At 40.8% G+C, this 15,000-nt stretch overlaps 2 protein-coding genes across 7 annotated transcripts in view; one reads left to right on the top strand and one right to left on the bottom strand.

The window, feature by feature from the left end:
- LOC143017846 (dystrobrevin beta-like) overlaps window positions 1-15,000 on the top strand; it is a 436,897-nt gene that overhangs the window by 40,053 nt on the left and 381,844 nt on the right. The gene's annotated exons all lie outside the window — the stretch shown is intronic.
- LOC143017964 (uncharacterized) lies at window positions 1,698-2,723 on the bottom strand. The gene has a single exon (XM_076173001.1). It carries the CDS (start codon window positions 2,721-2,723, stop codon window positions 1,698-1,700), a length of 1,026 nt encoding a protein of 341 aa, XP_076029116.1.

Here is a 15,000-nt window from a genome sequence, read left to right on the forward strand (position 1 = left end):
ATACTTAGAAGAAGGGTGCAGAGTTATTAAAGAGACTTTTTTACAACTAAAGATTTCCAGAATTTCTTTTGAATAAATGCAGAAAACAGGCCGCTAAGTTTCGGGAAGGCCGTAGGCAGCAGGGCAGCACAGCAAAACGTCTTGTGTTGCCAACCAGCGACGTTGCCACCAACCTGACGATCAAAGACATCACGAGGACGAGAACAAACAAAGCCGGTGTTTATCGTATTCCGTGCTCCGGATGTGATAAAGCTTACATCGGAGAAACGTCATGCGACCTGAATACACGGATACGTGAACACCGTTACGACGTCAGGCATGATGTCACCACCAATGCATGTGTGACACATATCAATCATGTTCTTGGAGTAATCTTCTCTCTGATACAATTCTTGTTAAATTGAATAGCCGCTGACGTTCTGACGATCTGTGTAGCTGATCGCTCAAAATTGCGGAAGACGTTTTTTTCCTCATTGTTCAATGTGGAACAGAAGTTTCCGATATTCATCTGGGAACCAGTATCTGCAGATTTCGAGGTCTCTTACCTCTTCTTCAGCTGGGTGGTAATAGTGAATATTTTAATCATCTTGGACTATATATTCACAAGTGAGAAATGACCTCACCGAGTGAGCTGTGATTTTTCGTCCGTGACTGTTGTGATGAAACGTCACTATGGTGTTCTAGTCCGTTTTTTTGAAGGAAGTATCAATTGGTTCTGCTGTGTTTAAACACACAGCAGAACCAATTAAAACAGCTTCTGCAATTTGTAGTCTGTGGTGATCATTTGTACGGTAAATAACTGAATTATTATTTCTTAAATGTACTTTTTGTGGTCTTTTGTCATGTTGTGCTGTGTAGTGGGCAAAAATTCCGCCATTGTAACGATGGTGATAAAGCCTTTTTTCCAGAGAAGTTCTGGGGAATCAAATGTAAGTATTTTGAAGGGATGCACAATTCCGTCTGACATGTGTGTTTATACACTACATTGTTTTCACTCTGTTCTCTGGAGTTAGCTGTGTTGTTCTTCATAATGAGTGACGCTGTTTTATTTGGTTTGTAGTAGCAGACTAAGTTAATCTTTATATTGTGTTCTGGGATAACACCGTTTTTAACTATTCTACGAATCGCCTTCTCCTCTTCTTTGCTCTGTTCATTATAGAACATCTTATAAAAGATGTTGATGATTTCCAAATTGTCATGTTGTTTCGACGAACCCTCAAGGAATCTCTCCATTGTTCGGCGAATACCATGTTCTATAATGGCATCGGGAAACCCGTTGTTGGTCAGGAGTTGCCTGATGCGTTCAAGTTCGTTGTGAGTATCTTGCCAGGTACTACAGTGTGTGACGGCTCTTTTGGCAAATGCAGCAACAACACTTTTTTTTTTTTTTTTTTTAATTGCTGCTGCATTCGCCCCTGGCGTTCATGACAGTCCCGTTGTTAGTGGCCTTAATAAAAACGGAGGTTTTAATTTTGGTGTCGTTGATATCAACGAGGACGTCAAGGAAAGGGAGTTTTCCATCTGTGCTTGATTCCGTAGTAAAATTTAAGACGGAGTTTTCCGTGAACTTCTGGACTAGATGAGCAAGGTCTTGTGGGGCATCGAAGGAGAGGAAACAGTCGTCAATGTATCTAGTATACATCTTAGGTCTTTTTGTTCCTTCAAATACACGTTCTTCAACTGCTCCCATATAAAAACTAACAAATAGGACGCCCAGGGGGGGGTCCCATAGCCACTCCATCAATTTGTTGGAACAAGTCTCCTCGATGTGAGTAAAAGGGGACTTCTTTAGTACAAGCGAGAAGTAATTGTCGAAGGGTGTTCTCCGGGATGTCGAGGGGAGCCCTTTGTGAGTGGTATACTTTCTGAATAATAATATCGATAGTTTCTTGAATGGGAACATGTGTAAAAAGACTGGTTACGTCCATCGAAGCGATGTGGTTGAAGCTCTCTTGGGATTTGAGGATATCAATGAAATCCGTAGCAGAAGACAGGCAAAATGAGTTAGGTACGTCTGGGGTGAGGAGCCTGTTGAGTGATTTAGCAATCTGATAGGTAGGGGAGGAGATCTGGGAAATAATAGGTCTCAAGGGGTTTCCTGGTTTGTGAGTCTTAACAGTGCCATAAGCATAACCGGGTTTGTAATCTCCAATGGGCTTGGAGAACTTTACCGTACCTTTAATCTGCTCAACTAAGCTGCACAATTTCTTTTTGAGTTGTTCAGTGTTGTCATGGTTGATGGGTAGGAATTTAGAGGTGTCTTCTAGTATATTGTCCATCTTGTTGAAATAATTCTCTTTGTTCAAAATGACAAAAACAGAGGCCTTGTCCCCGCGTCGTATTATAATATCTTCGGCTTCACGTAATTCTTTAGCAGCTACCTTTAAGGTGGGAGTTAGGATACTGCTGCGGAACCGTCCTCTTAACCGAGAAGCTTCTCCTATTAATTCATCAATCATGTTACTAGAAAACGAAGCTTTCTTGCTGTGTTGAAGGCTGTTCAGCTGGTCAATAAGAATTTCCATTTCTATTCTTTTGTCTTCATCTTTTGGTTTCTTAATGAAATGACAGTTAAGTCCTAGGTTGAGAAATTCTTGCTGGGCCGGTGTGAGTTCATAGTTGGTGAGGTTGACATATCCTGCGGGAGGGACTTCATTTCTAACCAGGCCTCCATGTAAGTTGAAGAGCTTTTTGGCATGTAGTGTTTCGATGTTGTGAGCCATTGACACCTTGAGGTCATTAATGATTCTTTTACCTAGTTGTCTGGAAGCTTCATTCTCAATATTTCACTTTTCATTCCCCCTGCTTCCTTCAGTCTACAGCCTACCTCCACCACCACCCCTCCATTCCCTGCTATATGTTATCCTGAATATTTAAAACTACCCACCTCCTCTAGCTCACTGCCACTCTCATGTATTGCACATCTCATCCCATTGTTCACGTGGATAGAGGTTAACAGCGGTAAAGTCAGTAAGAAAAAGATGGATATAACAGTGGTAATGGTGGGATTCTAGGAAAATTATTGTGGTGGGAGAAGAAAGTGACGGGACAATAGAAAAACAAAAAGATGAAATAAAAAGAGAATTAAAAGTGATGAAAACAGGTAAGACACGTGGATTGGCATGCGCCATGTGGAGTGTTTGGGAAAAGAAGGAATTCTTGCAGTGGATTAGTTAGTGAGATTGTTTAATGTGTGTCCGAGGGAGAGGAATGTGCAGGAGGACTGGAAGAGTGCATGTGCAGTAACTCTTTATAAAGGAAATGGTAGAAACATGAATGTAATTGTTTTAGAGGAGTAAGTCTATTGAGTGCAGTTGCAAAAGCATATAGGAGGGCTTTAATTGAAAGGATTAGGGAGGAGACGGAGGAAGTAATTTAGGAAGAAAAGATTGCGTTTAGGAGAGGTAGAGGATGATACATGAACTAGATTCTTTTATAAAAAGGCAGATATGCAAAATTTAAGAGCGTCTTTTGGGTTTTTATGAATCTGAAGTAGACATATGACAGGATGAACATGAAAGCATTTTCGGATGTATTGCAGATATATGTGGTATGGGGAAACTTTTAGGGACAGTTAAATGTTCTTAGGTGAGTAGAGGAGCTTTTGTTAGGGTTGGGAAGGGTGAGAGTGAGTGAAGGTGGGGCTGCGCCATGGTTGTGTAACGTTTGTCACCATGATTGTTCAACGTGTACATGGATGGATTGGCTGGGAGTATGGAGATAGTTAGAGAGAGCGGAAGGGTATGGGAGTTGAACCAGTTGTTATTTGCTGATTACACTGCACTTATGGCTGAGTCAGAGGATGGTCTAAGGTAGTTAGTGACAGAGTTTGAAAAGGTATGTCATAGTAGGAAATTTAAAGTGAGTGTGGGAAAAAGTGACGTGATGAGATGTACAAGGGTAGAGGGTGGAAGTGAGTTGGAGGTAAGTCTTAAAGGAGAGAGGATAGAGGAAATGAAGAGCTTTAATATTTTGGTCTTATGTTGCAGGAAATAGAAAAGTGATGGTAGATGTAATCTGTAGAATGAGGGAAGTCACTGTCAAAAGGGAATGAGTAGTATCATGAGAAAGAGGTATCTAGAGATGAACGCAAATGGAAGACTGTATGAAGGGGTGGTTGTACTTAAGACACTGTATGGGGCTGAAACTTGTAATTTAAGGAAGGTGGAAATAAGGAATTTAAGTGTATTTAAGGCGAAGAGTTTCAGATTTATGTTAGAGTTACGAAAATGGATAGGATGAAAAATGAGAAGGTGAGGGCAGAACCGGGTGGAAAAGGAGATCTCAATTAGGGTTGACCAAAGAATACTGGGATGGTATGGACATATAGAAAGACTGGGAAAAAGACTCGCAAAAAGAAAAATTGAATATTTGGGTGGATGGAGTGAACTTGAGGGAAATAACAGGAATAAGATGGGTGGATGGAGTGAAGGGGGGCTTGACTTCTCTGCTTTATTCAGAAGATGGGAAAACCAGCACTGGATGTCGGGCCCTGTTGTGAAGATGCTGTGATCTGCATTGCTTCTGATCTGGGCTATAGGTGGGGCAGAGGCGACCTTTTACCCACAAGGAGACAAGATAAAAGGGACAATAAATGGGTGATGGATAGGTGTGGGATAGATGCTGTGTAGGTGCGTGCCTTGGGTGACCGTCTCCTTTATAAGGAAGAAAAAGGCCTTTTGTTGCATTTATTTATCTACTTATTTCTTTATTTATCACTTTATCTATTTATTTGTCTATCTATCTATCTATCTATTCATTTTGTCTATTTATCTGTTTATTTCTTTATCTATTTATTTATCTATTTTCTACTTTTTGTTTATTTATCTATTCATTTATTGTTTTTATTGATTGGTTAATTGATTGGTTGACTGATTTATCTATTCACTTATTTATCAATTGTTGTTATCTATGTTTTTATCTTTTTCAAACTCTAACTTTCTTGGAAATTGAGGAAGCACATTGCGATTGTATTTTGTCATCAAATCATAAAGTACCGATCTCCCTTACACCTGCTGAGCCTAGACAGTTCTCCTTACCTGAGGGTTTGGAGCGATCTCCAGGTTGATGGGATCTGTCGGTGAATTGCCCAGACCGTTGACAACCACTGTTGCTACAATAATTCATTCACGCAGTTAGGGTTTCTGATTGGGTTCTTCAGGTGTCGCGCGAAGCGCGAGTTCACGAGCATTGTGACGTGATCGCTATACGGATTGAATTTTGGTGTCTTACTTTTCGTATTCTTTATTCTTCGTCGGACCAAAAGAATCGGAGAGCATTCAGAGCACGCTTGGAACATTAACGGTCACGAATGAACAATTTCCAACTTAGCATCGCAAGAGAATCACGAGCATTGTGACGTGAGCGCTATGCGGGTTGAATTTTATTTTTTTGCTATTCTTTTTCTTCGTTCTCCGTTAAAAAAACAAAAAAACAAAAAAACAATCGGAGAGCATTGGGAGCGCGCTCAGAACATCAATGGTCACACACGAACTATTTCCGAAATAGTATCTTAAGAGAATAACAACCTGGCTCAAAGCTCTGAACGCAGTGAAGGTTGCTGATTGGGTTCTTTGTGTTTTACGCGAGGCGCGCACGCATAAGCATTGTGAAGTGAGGGCTATACGGGTCGAAATTTGGAATCTTAGTTTTCTTATTCGTTCTTCGCTGGACCAAAAAATCAGAGAACATTCGAAACGCGCTCGGAACATTATTATTTTTTTTTCTTCTAATTTTATCTATTTATTTTTATTTATTTATTTATTTATTTATTTATTTATTTTTCATTTTCGTAATTTGAGACTACACACTGTTATAATTATGTCAACGGTCGTGATGGTCCATCATTTGATGGATTTCTAGTAACTATCAGTATATGTATACAGGAAAAGCGACGTTTGTGAGATTTACTGTACCTTACCAAGGTGTCACATAGATATCTTCAAAGACTTTGACGATCATGGAGCTCCATTCTTCTTCTCTCTCTCTTCCTGATTTCTGCGTGAGACCTCTTGTTGCGTACTGTCATCCACACATTCTTCTTTTGCCATCCATACGTTTCCACCGTTGTCTTCCTTTTGATCTTCCTTTCACCATTCCTGTCAACACATTATATTGCAAATTCTTTTCTCTCCCAGTATGCTCCCAGGAACTTCAGCTGTCTCTCCCTCTTTTACAATTTCCTTTAATTCTGTTTTTCCCTTTTTTTCTTTTTTCTATCCACAGTACTCTCAACCTTGATTTCGACAATCACATATCCATAGCTTTGATCTCCTTTTCCGTAGTTTCATTGATCGTCCAGGATTTTTTTTTATCTTTACGAAAACTTTAATTAAGAACAGCCCTCCTAACAACAACGGTGTGGTCTATAAAATTCCTTGCCAAGATTGTAACAAATCTTATATTGGACAAACTGGGAAAAACTTGGAAACAAGGATTTCCCAACATAAATATAGTGTGAGATCTGCCCAGGAAAATAATGCGTTATTTCAACATAAAGCATTATACAACCATCATATTGATTGGTCTAAGGCAACAATTTTAGCCAAAGGAAAAAGCCTACAAGAAAGAAATATAATAGAATCCTGCTTAATATCAGGCACGTTTGATAAAAATATAAACTTAAGCTATGGTAATTTCAAATGTGATAAATTGGTAACCCAAATGGTCACCAAGATCTTTTCGCCAGATTGAGCCTTATGTGTTGGTCAGGTCGATAGAGGTAAGGTCATCCCCCTCCTCACATTGTATTGTCTCCCCCTTCCCCCCTATGGTTGCCACCTGATACTTACATTTAAACACAACTCTGTATCTCTGTCATTTAGTCTGAAGATGTAATATACGAAAGTACTTACTGTCTACAAGTTTCTCTTCTCCTGTGATTATTTTGCATATATATATATATATATATATATATATATATATATGTGTGTGTGTGTGTGTGTGTGTGTGTGTGTGTGTGTGTGTGTGTGTGTGTGTGTGTGTGTGTGTGTGTGTGTGTGTTTTACCTAGTTGTATTTACCTAGTTGTATTTTACGGGAAGGGGAGCTATGCTCGTGGTGTCCCGTCTTCATATCTCATTTTATCTAAACTATTTTTAAATTCATGTATTGTTTTTGCACACACCACTTTCTCATCTAACTTGTTCCAACTGTCTATTACTCTGTGAGGAAAGCTGTTCTTTTTCAGATCTCTTCTATAGCTGTCTTTCTTGATTTTCTTTCCGTGCCCTCTCTTTGTGTGTGTGTCTGTGTGTGCTCGCAGCAACTGTGCACATGAACGAACACTACTAGATACTTGAGCACGAAGTCGGTCGCCGTCCCTTGTCCCTCCTCCCCTCTTGGCCACGTGTGTATTATATTATCTGCCACGTGGGCCGGGGCGGCTCTCCTTCCCAGGTTCCGCTGGCGTCAGCCTTCTGCTTTCAGGGCGCCCACTTCCCTACCGTTAGCGTTTCATTTTTTTTTTTTTTTATGTTTTTAGTTATCTATTTATTCATTTATTTGTTTTGTGTATTTGTTTATCTATTTTTTCTATTTATTTATTTATTTATTCATGTATCCTTATTTGTTCATCTATTCCTTTATTGACTTAGCTATTCGTTTATTTATTAATTTATCTTGTTTGCTTTTTCATTCATTTGTTTGTTTATTCATTTATTCGTTTTTGAGTAGGCTATGACTGAACGGAGCAAGGTAGTGGTCGGCTTTTTTAAGACGTATCATGTACTTCAGGTTTATCGTGTTATCTCAGTTAATTGATTATCTTTAATATTATTGTGTCTCTATGTTTATTCTCCTAGTTATTACAATCTGCATCTCAGTCTCCTCGCCAGCTACGGACCTCCCCCTTATTATTATTATTATTATTATTATTATTATTATATATATATATATATATATATATATATATATATATATTTTTTTTTTTTTTTTTTTTTTTTTTTTAGGAATGTCCCTTGTTGGGCTATAGGGAGAAGGATGCCTAATCCTAATTCCCGTCCCGTTTTTGTCGCCTCTTACGACTCAAGTGGGAAGACTTGGTGGCAGTATTCTTTCCCCCCACCACAGTAGAAAACATGATGAGGTGGTGCGAGAAGTAGATGCAAGGGTAGTGGGTCAGGGATTGGAGATGGTTAAAGAAAATGGAGAAAAGTGGAAGATAAGCCAGTTGTTGTTTGCGGACGACACTGCGCTTGTAGCAGGATCAGAGGAGGGATTAAGGAAGTTAGTAACGGAGTTTGGCTCACACGAATACGCCAACTTCTGTCGCGCTTTTCTGCAAAATTTTCTCTCCTGGTCTGTCTTCCGAGCTCGTCTCGCGATGTCTAGTCGTTGACCCCAACGTTCCCCTAAAGCTGTGCGCATGTACGCGCGCACATATAAGTAGGGCACATAAAGAAAAAAATGTGCGCATACAAGGTTTTCAAATGAAATTAAAATCCATTCAGTAAAGAAGTTCCACCCAAACATCAGCTTATAAATTCTCTAAAGATATGGTAACATGCCAACCGTCAAACCAATATATTTTTTTCCTCTTTTAACTCTATCGGTTCCATTGCAAAGGGAATGGTGACTCGCATGGGTACGCACATACTTTTCAGAGAAGGCAAAGTTTGCACACAAGCAAATGTCTGCGCACGCTCACAATAAATAAATAAATAAATAAATAAATAAAATAAAAAAAAATAGAGGGAACATTGGTTGACCCACTTTCCCCTTGCGTCGTCGTCCCACGGAAAAAAAAAAAAAAAAAAAAAAAAAAAAAAATAGAGGGGACATTGGTTGACCCACTTGCCCCTTGCGTCGTCGTCCTCCTTTCCCACGGCGGCTTGCATTTCCTAATTCCGCTTCTTTATCTTTAACTGCAGTCTGCTCTCCCGCCTAACTTGACATGTACCTATCCCTTAGGGCTTTTCCCAACATTCCTCCCCATGCACTCGTCAGCTTCGTCTCCATCGCCGTCGTTAGTTTCTAAGTTTCACATCCGTAAATCATAAGTGGGATCATGCACATCTTTACATTTGAGACAAAGGCAAAGATTTGTCCATGATGTACCTATTTTTGCCAAACATTTTCCTTCCAGTTGTGATACTTTTTTCATTTATTGCTCATGATATTTAGGCCATTTTTGCATTATACTCTTCAACTCTTCAAGATTCACACCATCGAATATGATATCTTTACTTCGAGTATTGGAGCTGAACATTAGCTCGGATTTACCATTTATTCATTTTCAAACCCTTTTCTTCTTAATGGGACGACCACAGTAGCAAAGTTCTTTACCCCTTTATCTCATAGCATGGACGAGGAGAGGTATTTTTCCTTTGATCCTGGCTGCTGCTCTCACCGGGCACTGATTCTTCCCAGTGGCTGCGGCACCATCTTTCGCGATCGCGAAGGACTTCAAATGTCGTGTTCGGAGTCCCACACAAATAATGCAATGTTGGAACAAGTTCCTCCTGAAGGTGTTGGATACCCATCGGCGTCTGTTTTAGATGCATTGATCTGGGTTTAAGGTCGGTGAGGCGATTTTATCAAGACAGGATCTGACTCAGGACCAAAACGGGCTGATGTCGATCGATAGGGATCCCCATCCCCCCTCGTCCATCCCCTTTTGTCCCGGAGTTCGATCCTCTACTGATTAAAATTGCCTCACCCAAAGGAACTATTTTTCATCTGTGCGCATTTTCTCTCCATTCTCGTCACCGTGTTGAAGGGGTTGACGACAGTGATGAAATAAGTGATCAAAACAGGTTTTATAACCTTGTCACCGCGCTGCCTTGAGGGAACCGGAGAAGGGAGGAGGGTCATTCGACTGGATAAAATCGTCTGGCAGCAAATGTAGTGAGGAAAGGGCGAAATCGCCTATAAGACACCGGAAAAAAATATATATAGAATTCGTCAACACGTAGAAGCTGGGTTAATCGGGGTATGTGGAAGCTAATTACAAAAAGAATATTAGACCTAACGGGCTCATGGGGGAGCAGTTTAAGCCAGACGACACGCCACTACCCTCGACCGTTTTGCATTTACCGAGAGCTGGGAGCCGTTGGCCGGTGGGAAGGGCACAGGCTCTGGAGCTTTAGTACTCCCGAAACGGGATGGCCATCACAAAGCAAAGGACCTGTCCTAGTGGAGGAGTAACTACAGTAGATCTTTTCTTCCTGTACACGGTGAGGCAAAGGGGTGCTTTCCGTCGAAGAGGAAGAGACCAAGAGGTGCGTGTTTGCCGAAGCCATTGCCGTCACCTTTACTTCGTGTGCTGGATCAGCTGGGGCAAGTGGTAGACCCAATTAATCAGTGATAACTGTAATCTTTGTACCCAGGAGAAGATGTCGAAGAAAAAAAAAAAAAAAATTGGTCACAGTTATAGTACTGGTCGATCCAATACAGCGCACGAGAGGGTAAATGCGAATCAGACAAGAAATAATGGTCCCAAACTGTCAAAAAGTATATCTAATTTGGATGTGAATAGAAACAATTTCGCTAGCCATGTAGTCAATGAATGGGATAAATTTTGTGCAGAGGCTGTGCAATGTAGTACAGTTCGAAGTTTTAAAATTACTTTAGAGTTTAGATATACACCTAAACAATATGCTGTAAAGCCTGCCATTTATTTTTTTATTTATTATTTATTATTATTTATCTGTTTATTGTTTTGATTATTTATGCATTAATTATTTGTTATAAATTATTGCTACTTATTTGTTTATTTATTATTTATCATTATATTTTTAGTTATTTAGTCATTTACCTATCTATTTATCTACTTATTAATTTTTTCATTTTATTGATTTTTTTCTGCATCCGACCTATTTATGGACCAAAATGTCTCTTGTCGGCATGCTCTTCCTTTGAAACGCCACTTGAGGTTCGTGGAACTGGGCTCTTGGCTCTCGCATTTGATGGAAGGAGCCGCCAAGAAAATGTGGAAGTGCTTCCTCTCGCGCACAAAACACCAAATCGGCATGAAATCACCTGCCTTGACTCGGGAGGAGAAAGAGGGGAAGGAAGAGGAGGAGAGTGAGGAGGAAGATGGAGAAGAGGTTTCTAGTCGACTTCGGCATTCGTGTTGACCCCGTTTAAAGTAGTGGGGCAGAACTCTTCATCGTTTTCTTGCTGCGTGCTAAAGTAGGCTTCGGATAACAGTTTGGCCGGAGTGCCTCACTTTTTTTTTTTTTTTTTTTTCTGTGACAAACATCAGGCGATCCTCGTATTCCTCGGAATATTGGACTCCTTTACATCAAATGGGTCCCGACCGACTGACCTACCGCGTTCCCTGTCACAGAATAAAAAATTCAACTTCTCCCTCACTGTCCCATTCTCTCACCTCTCTCTCTCTCTCTCTCTCTCTCTCTCTCTCTCTCTCTCTCTCTCTCTCTCTCTCTCTCTCTCTCTCTCTCTCTCTCTCTCTCTCTCTCTCTCTCCCCCTCTCTCTCGCCTGTCCCTGCTTCCCTCCTTCCCTCCCTTTTGACCACCTCCCCTTTGCTCGTTATCCATCGTCCTTCGCTTTATCATTCTTTCCTGAGTCAGAATCTCATACCTATGCTGCAGGTCCTCCTCGGCCGTGGCGTAGAGCAGCAGAGGACACTGTGTTTGTCATTTTTTTTTTTCGACTTGCGTGGTCCTCCTCACTTTTATTTTCTTATTCTTCTTTCTGGGTCCTGTTAAATGTGATATGATTGGGGATATCGTTTGTAGGCCTTTTCTCGCCGAGATTTTCCCAAGTTCACTTTACCTCCTCGCCTCTCACTCTAGTTCCTTCATTCCGTTAATTTTTTTTTCTTTTTTCTCTCTTTTCTAATGCTCTCCCTCCACCTCTTCTTCCTCTTCCTCCTCTTTTTATTCCTCTTCGGCGCTAATCATCAGTTATACCATTGTGCAGTGTCCCTCCTTGAGTCTCTTTTGTCCTTTGGTTGGGGAGAAAGTCGCTTACTTCACCAACGCACGCTCGCTCGCTCGCCCACTCCTTCACAATTAAGATTCTCTCCTCTCAAGACAAACCAGATGGTCTCCCTTCCCATCGCTTCTCTTCCCCTTCCTTTCCCTCCCTTCCCTTTCCTTTTCTTTTCTTCACCCCTTTTCCTTCCTTTTCCCTCCCCATTTCTAACTCTCCCTTTCCTTTTTTTCACTCAAATAACCTCTTTTCTTCACCTTCCTACCTCCTCCTCCCCTCTCCCTTTTGTTTCCCGCTCCCTCCTTTTCTCTATTCTACTCTTCCTTCCCCTTACCTCACCACTCTTCCCTCCCTTCCTTTCCCCTCACCTCCTCATCAATCCTCTCCTCACCATTCCTTTCTTCTCTCCTCTCCTTTCTTCTCCCCTCCTCTCCCCTCCCCTACCTTCCCCTACCCTGGGTGTAAGGTTTTCACACCTCCTATGATCCTGTTTCAATGTCTTTCAGCTCTCTCCTTCTCGTCTCGCGCCTAAGAAGAAAGGGGAGGCAAGACCTCGAAGCGGGATTTGAAAGCAAGTTGAAGGGAAACCATCTGATGGCTTACTACATCCAAGTGGTGCCTGATCTCTAGAAACTCTTAGTCACAACCCACATCTTAGAGGATGTAGGCTTCATGGTCGCTCTGTAGAGGGATTAGGGAGCAACACAGTTTGGCAGCAGCCGATACGACTGAGCAGCCCTATTTAGGATCCGCTGTGCTCACCCCACATAGGGAAGGGGCCACCAGCATGGTTACCCAAATGCGACGTGAATGGTAATGATAATAGTCAAATAACAAAGAGGGAGTAACGGCGCTCCCGTATCAAGGTATCTCTGTTGCTTTCTCGCAATCACGGTTTGGCTTCCGTAGTGAAAAGCCTGAGGGTACGTTTTTCTTCTTCTTCTTCTTCTTCTTCTTCTTCTTCTTCTTCTTCTTCTTCTTCTTCTTCTTCTTCTTCTTCTTCTTCTTCTTCTTCTTCTTCTTCTTCTTCTTCTTCTTCTTCTTCAACTTCTTCTTCAACTTCTTCTTCTTCTTCTTCTTCTTCTTCTTCTTCTTCTTCTTCTTCAACTTCTTCTTCTTCAACTTCTTCTTCTTCAACTTCTTCTTCAACTTCTTCTTCTTCTTCTTCTTCTTCTTCTTTTTGAGGGGGAGGAGGTAGAGGGTGTTGCTTGTCAGCCCCATGACAAAATGCAATTGGAACCAGGGGATCGGAAGAAGGGGTTCATAAGAGAAGATTGCGGGGAAATTTTTGTGGGGTGACTTGATAGCGACAGCAAAGGCTATTTTGAGGTGATTGTGTGCAAGAGTTCCCGAAAAGAATATGGGCTCAGGTAGCACAGTAACTGTTTTCTCGAGTTTCACTGACTGGAAACCCGTCGGCCCATTCCACTGGTCTCTCCGGTAAGCAAACAAGGTCATCATATTAAAACAACAGGGCAGGACTCGCAGTAATGGTTGTAAACTGGACAAATTTAGATTTAAGAAGGAAATAGGCAAGAATTGGTTTACTAATAGGGTGGTCGAGGAATGGAATAAACTTAGTAACCATGTAGTAAGCGCTGAAACTATCAGTTGTTTTAAGAAACGATTAGACAACTTTATGGATGGGGATGACAGGTGGTGATGGATACGGAGCTGCCTAGTGTAGGCCTTATGGTCTCTTCCAGTCTCCTTCATTCTTATGTTCTTATGCACCAGCAGCCGTAGGAAGATGAGGAGGAGGAGGGGAATAGTTACTGGTTGACAACTCTCCTTGTGCGTAAAAATAGGGGGGAGGGAGGAATAGTCGAAATTGACAGAAGGAACCTTCCCGGTCCGGAGACGGAGTACCAGCCTCTCGGGGGTGCACCTACAGATAGATTTTGATGGATTTTGAAGAGAGGTGGTGGTGAAATGAATCGCTTCGACGTCCATCTTGTACGCACCACCATCTGGCACTGGGCAGTTAGATCAAATGTATTTTGTTCCTTCCTTTTATTTACAATAAAAGAAATTGCATGGTAAGTGCTGCACCCTATAGGCAAATATATTTATACATTGATTTTGCAATAGGCAATAATGAATTTTGGCATTATGAGCAACAGTAATGATTCATGAATAACACAATGTAACACATGTTTTGTTTATTTGTATTTTTTCATGTTTATATATGTATTTCGTGTCACTGAATCCAAATATCACATTAGTTTTGACGTAACATCGATATTTCTTTATTTATTCTTGATTTTATATTTTATTGTTATATACGCAACCTTTCTCTACAGTAGTTAATTGATTCAATCTACTTTAGCATTCTAAGGATAATTATACAACATCTAGTATTTTTTTCATAATATGAAGTGTATTTAAGAGCTACAATATTAGTAAGAACAAAATAAACAACACAACTTTGCACTGCAAGTGTTTTGATGACTCTTCTCATGATTAGAAGTGCTTTGACGATCGAGATTTTCTAGAATGCATGCTTTCGTCTTTTCTGACTTGTAACCATATGTAATCTCCCATCATAGCAGTATTCCATCGTCCTTGATATCTTCTTTCCATAGTTGCGATATCCTGATGAAATCTCTCGCCATGCTCCTCACTGACAGCCCCCAAGTTTTCGGGGAAGAAATCTAGGTGAGAATGCAAGAAATGTATCTCCAAGGACATACGACAACCAAGTTTCCTGAAGTTCTTAATAAGCTTTGCCACTATTTGTTTATAATTAGGGTCCTTGTGATTTCCTAGGAATCCACGAACTACATCACGAAATGAACACCAAGCTTCTCTTTCAACTTTCGTCATCGCTCTTTCCAGTTTCTCCGACTTCAACATTTTGTTTACCTGGGGTCCAACAAATATACCACCCTTGAGCTTAGCCTCAGATAGCTTGGGAAACATGAGACAAATTTCTTGGAAAGTTTCGCCTCCAAAATCCAAAGCCTTCACAAACTGTTTAATTAACCCTAGCTTGATAAGAAGTGGGGGTAATAAAACTTTTTTCGAATCTACTAGAGGCTGTCTGAGAACATTTAACATTCCTGGCTGCAGTTCAACTCTTGGGGGCCAATGAACTTTATT

The sequence above is a fragment of the Oratosquilla oratoria genome, chromosome 33 (genome assembly GCF_046742065.1).
Source record: "Oratosquilla oratoria isolate Oo_2021 chromosome 33, ASM4674206v1, whole genome shotgun sequence".
NCBI classification, from domain to species: domain Eukaryota; kingdom Metazoa; phylum Arthropoda; class Malacostraca; order Stomatopoda; family Squillidae; genus Oratosquilla; species Oratosquilla oratoria.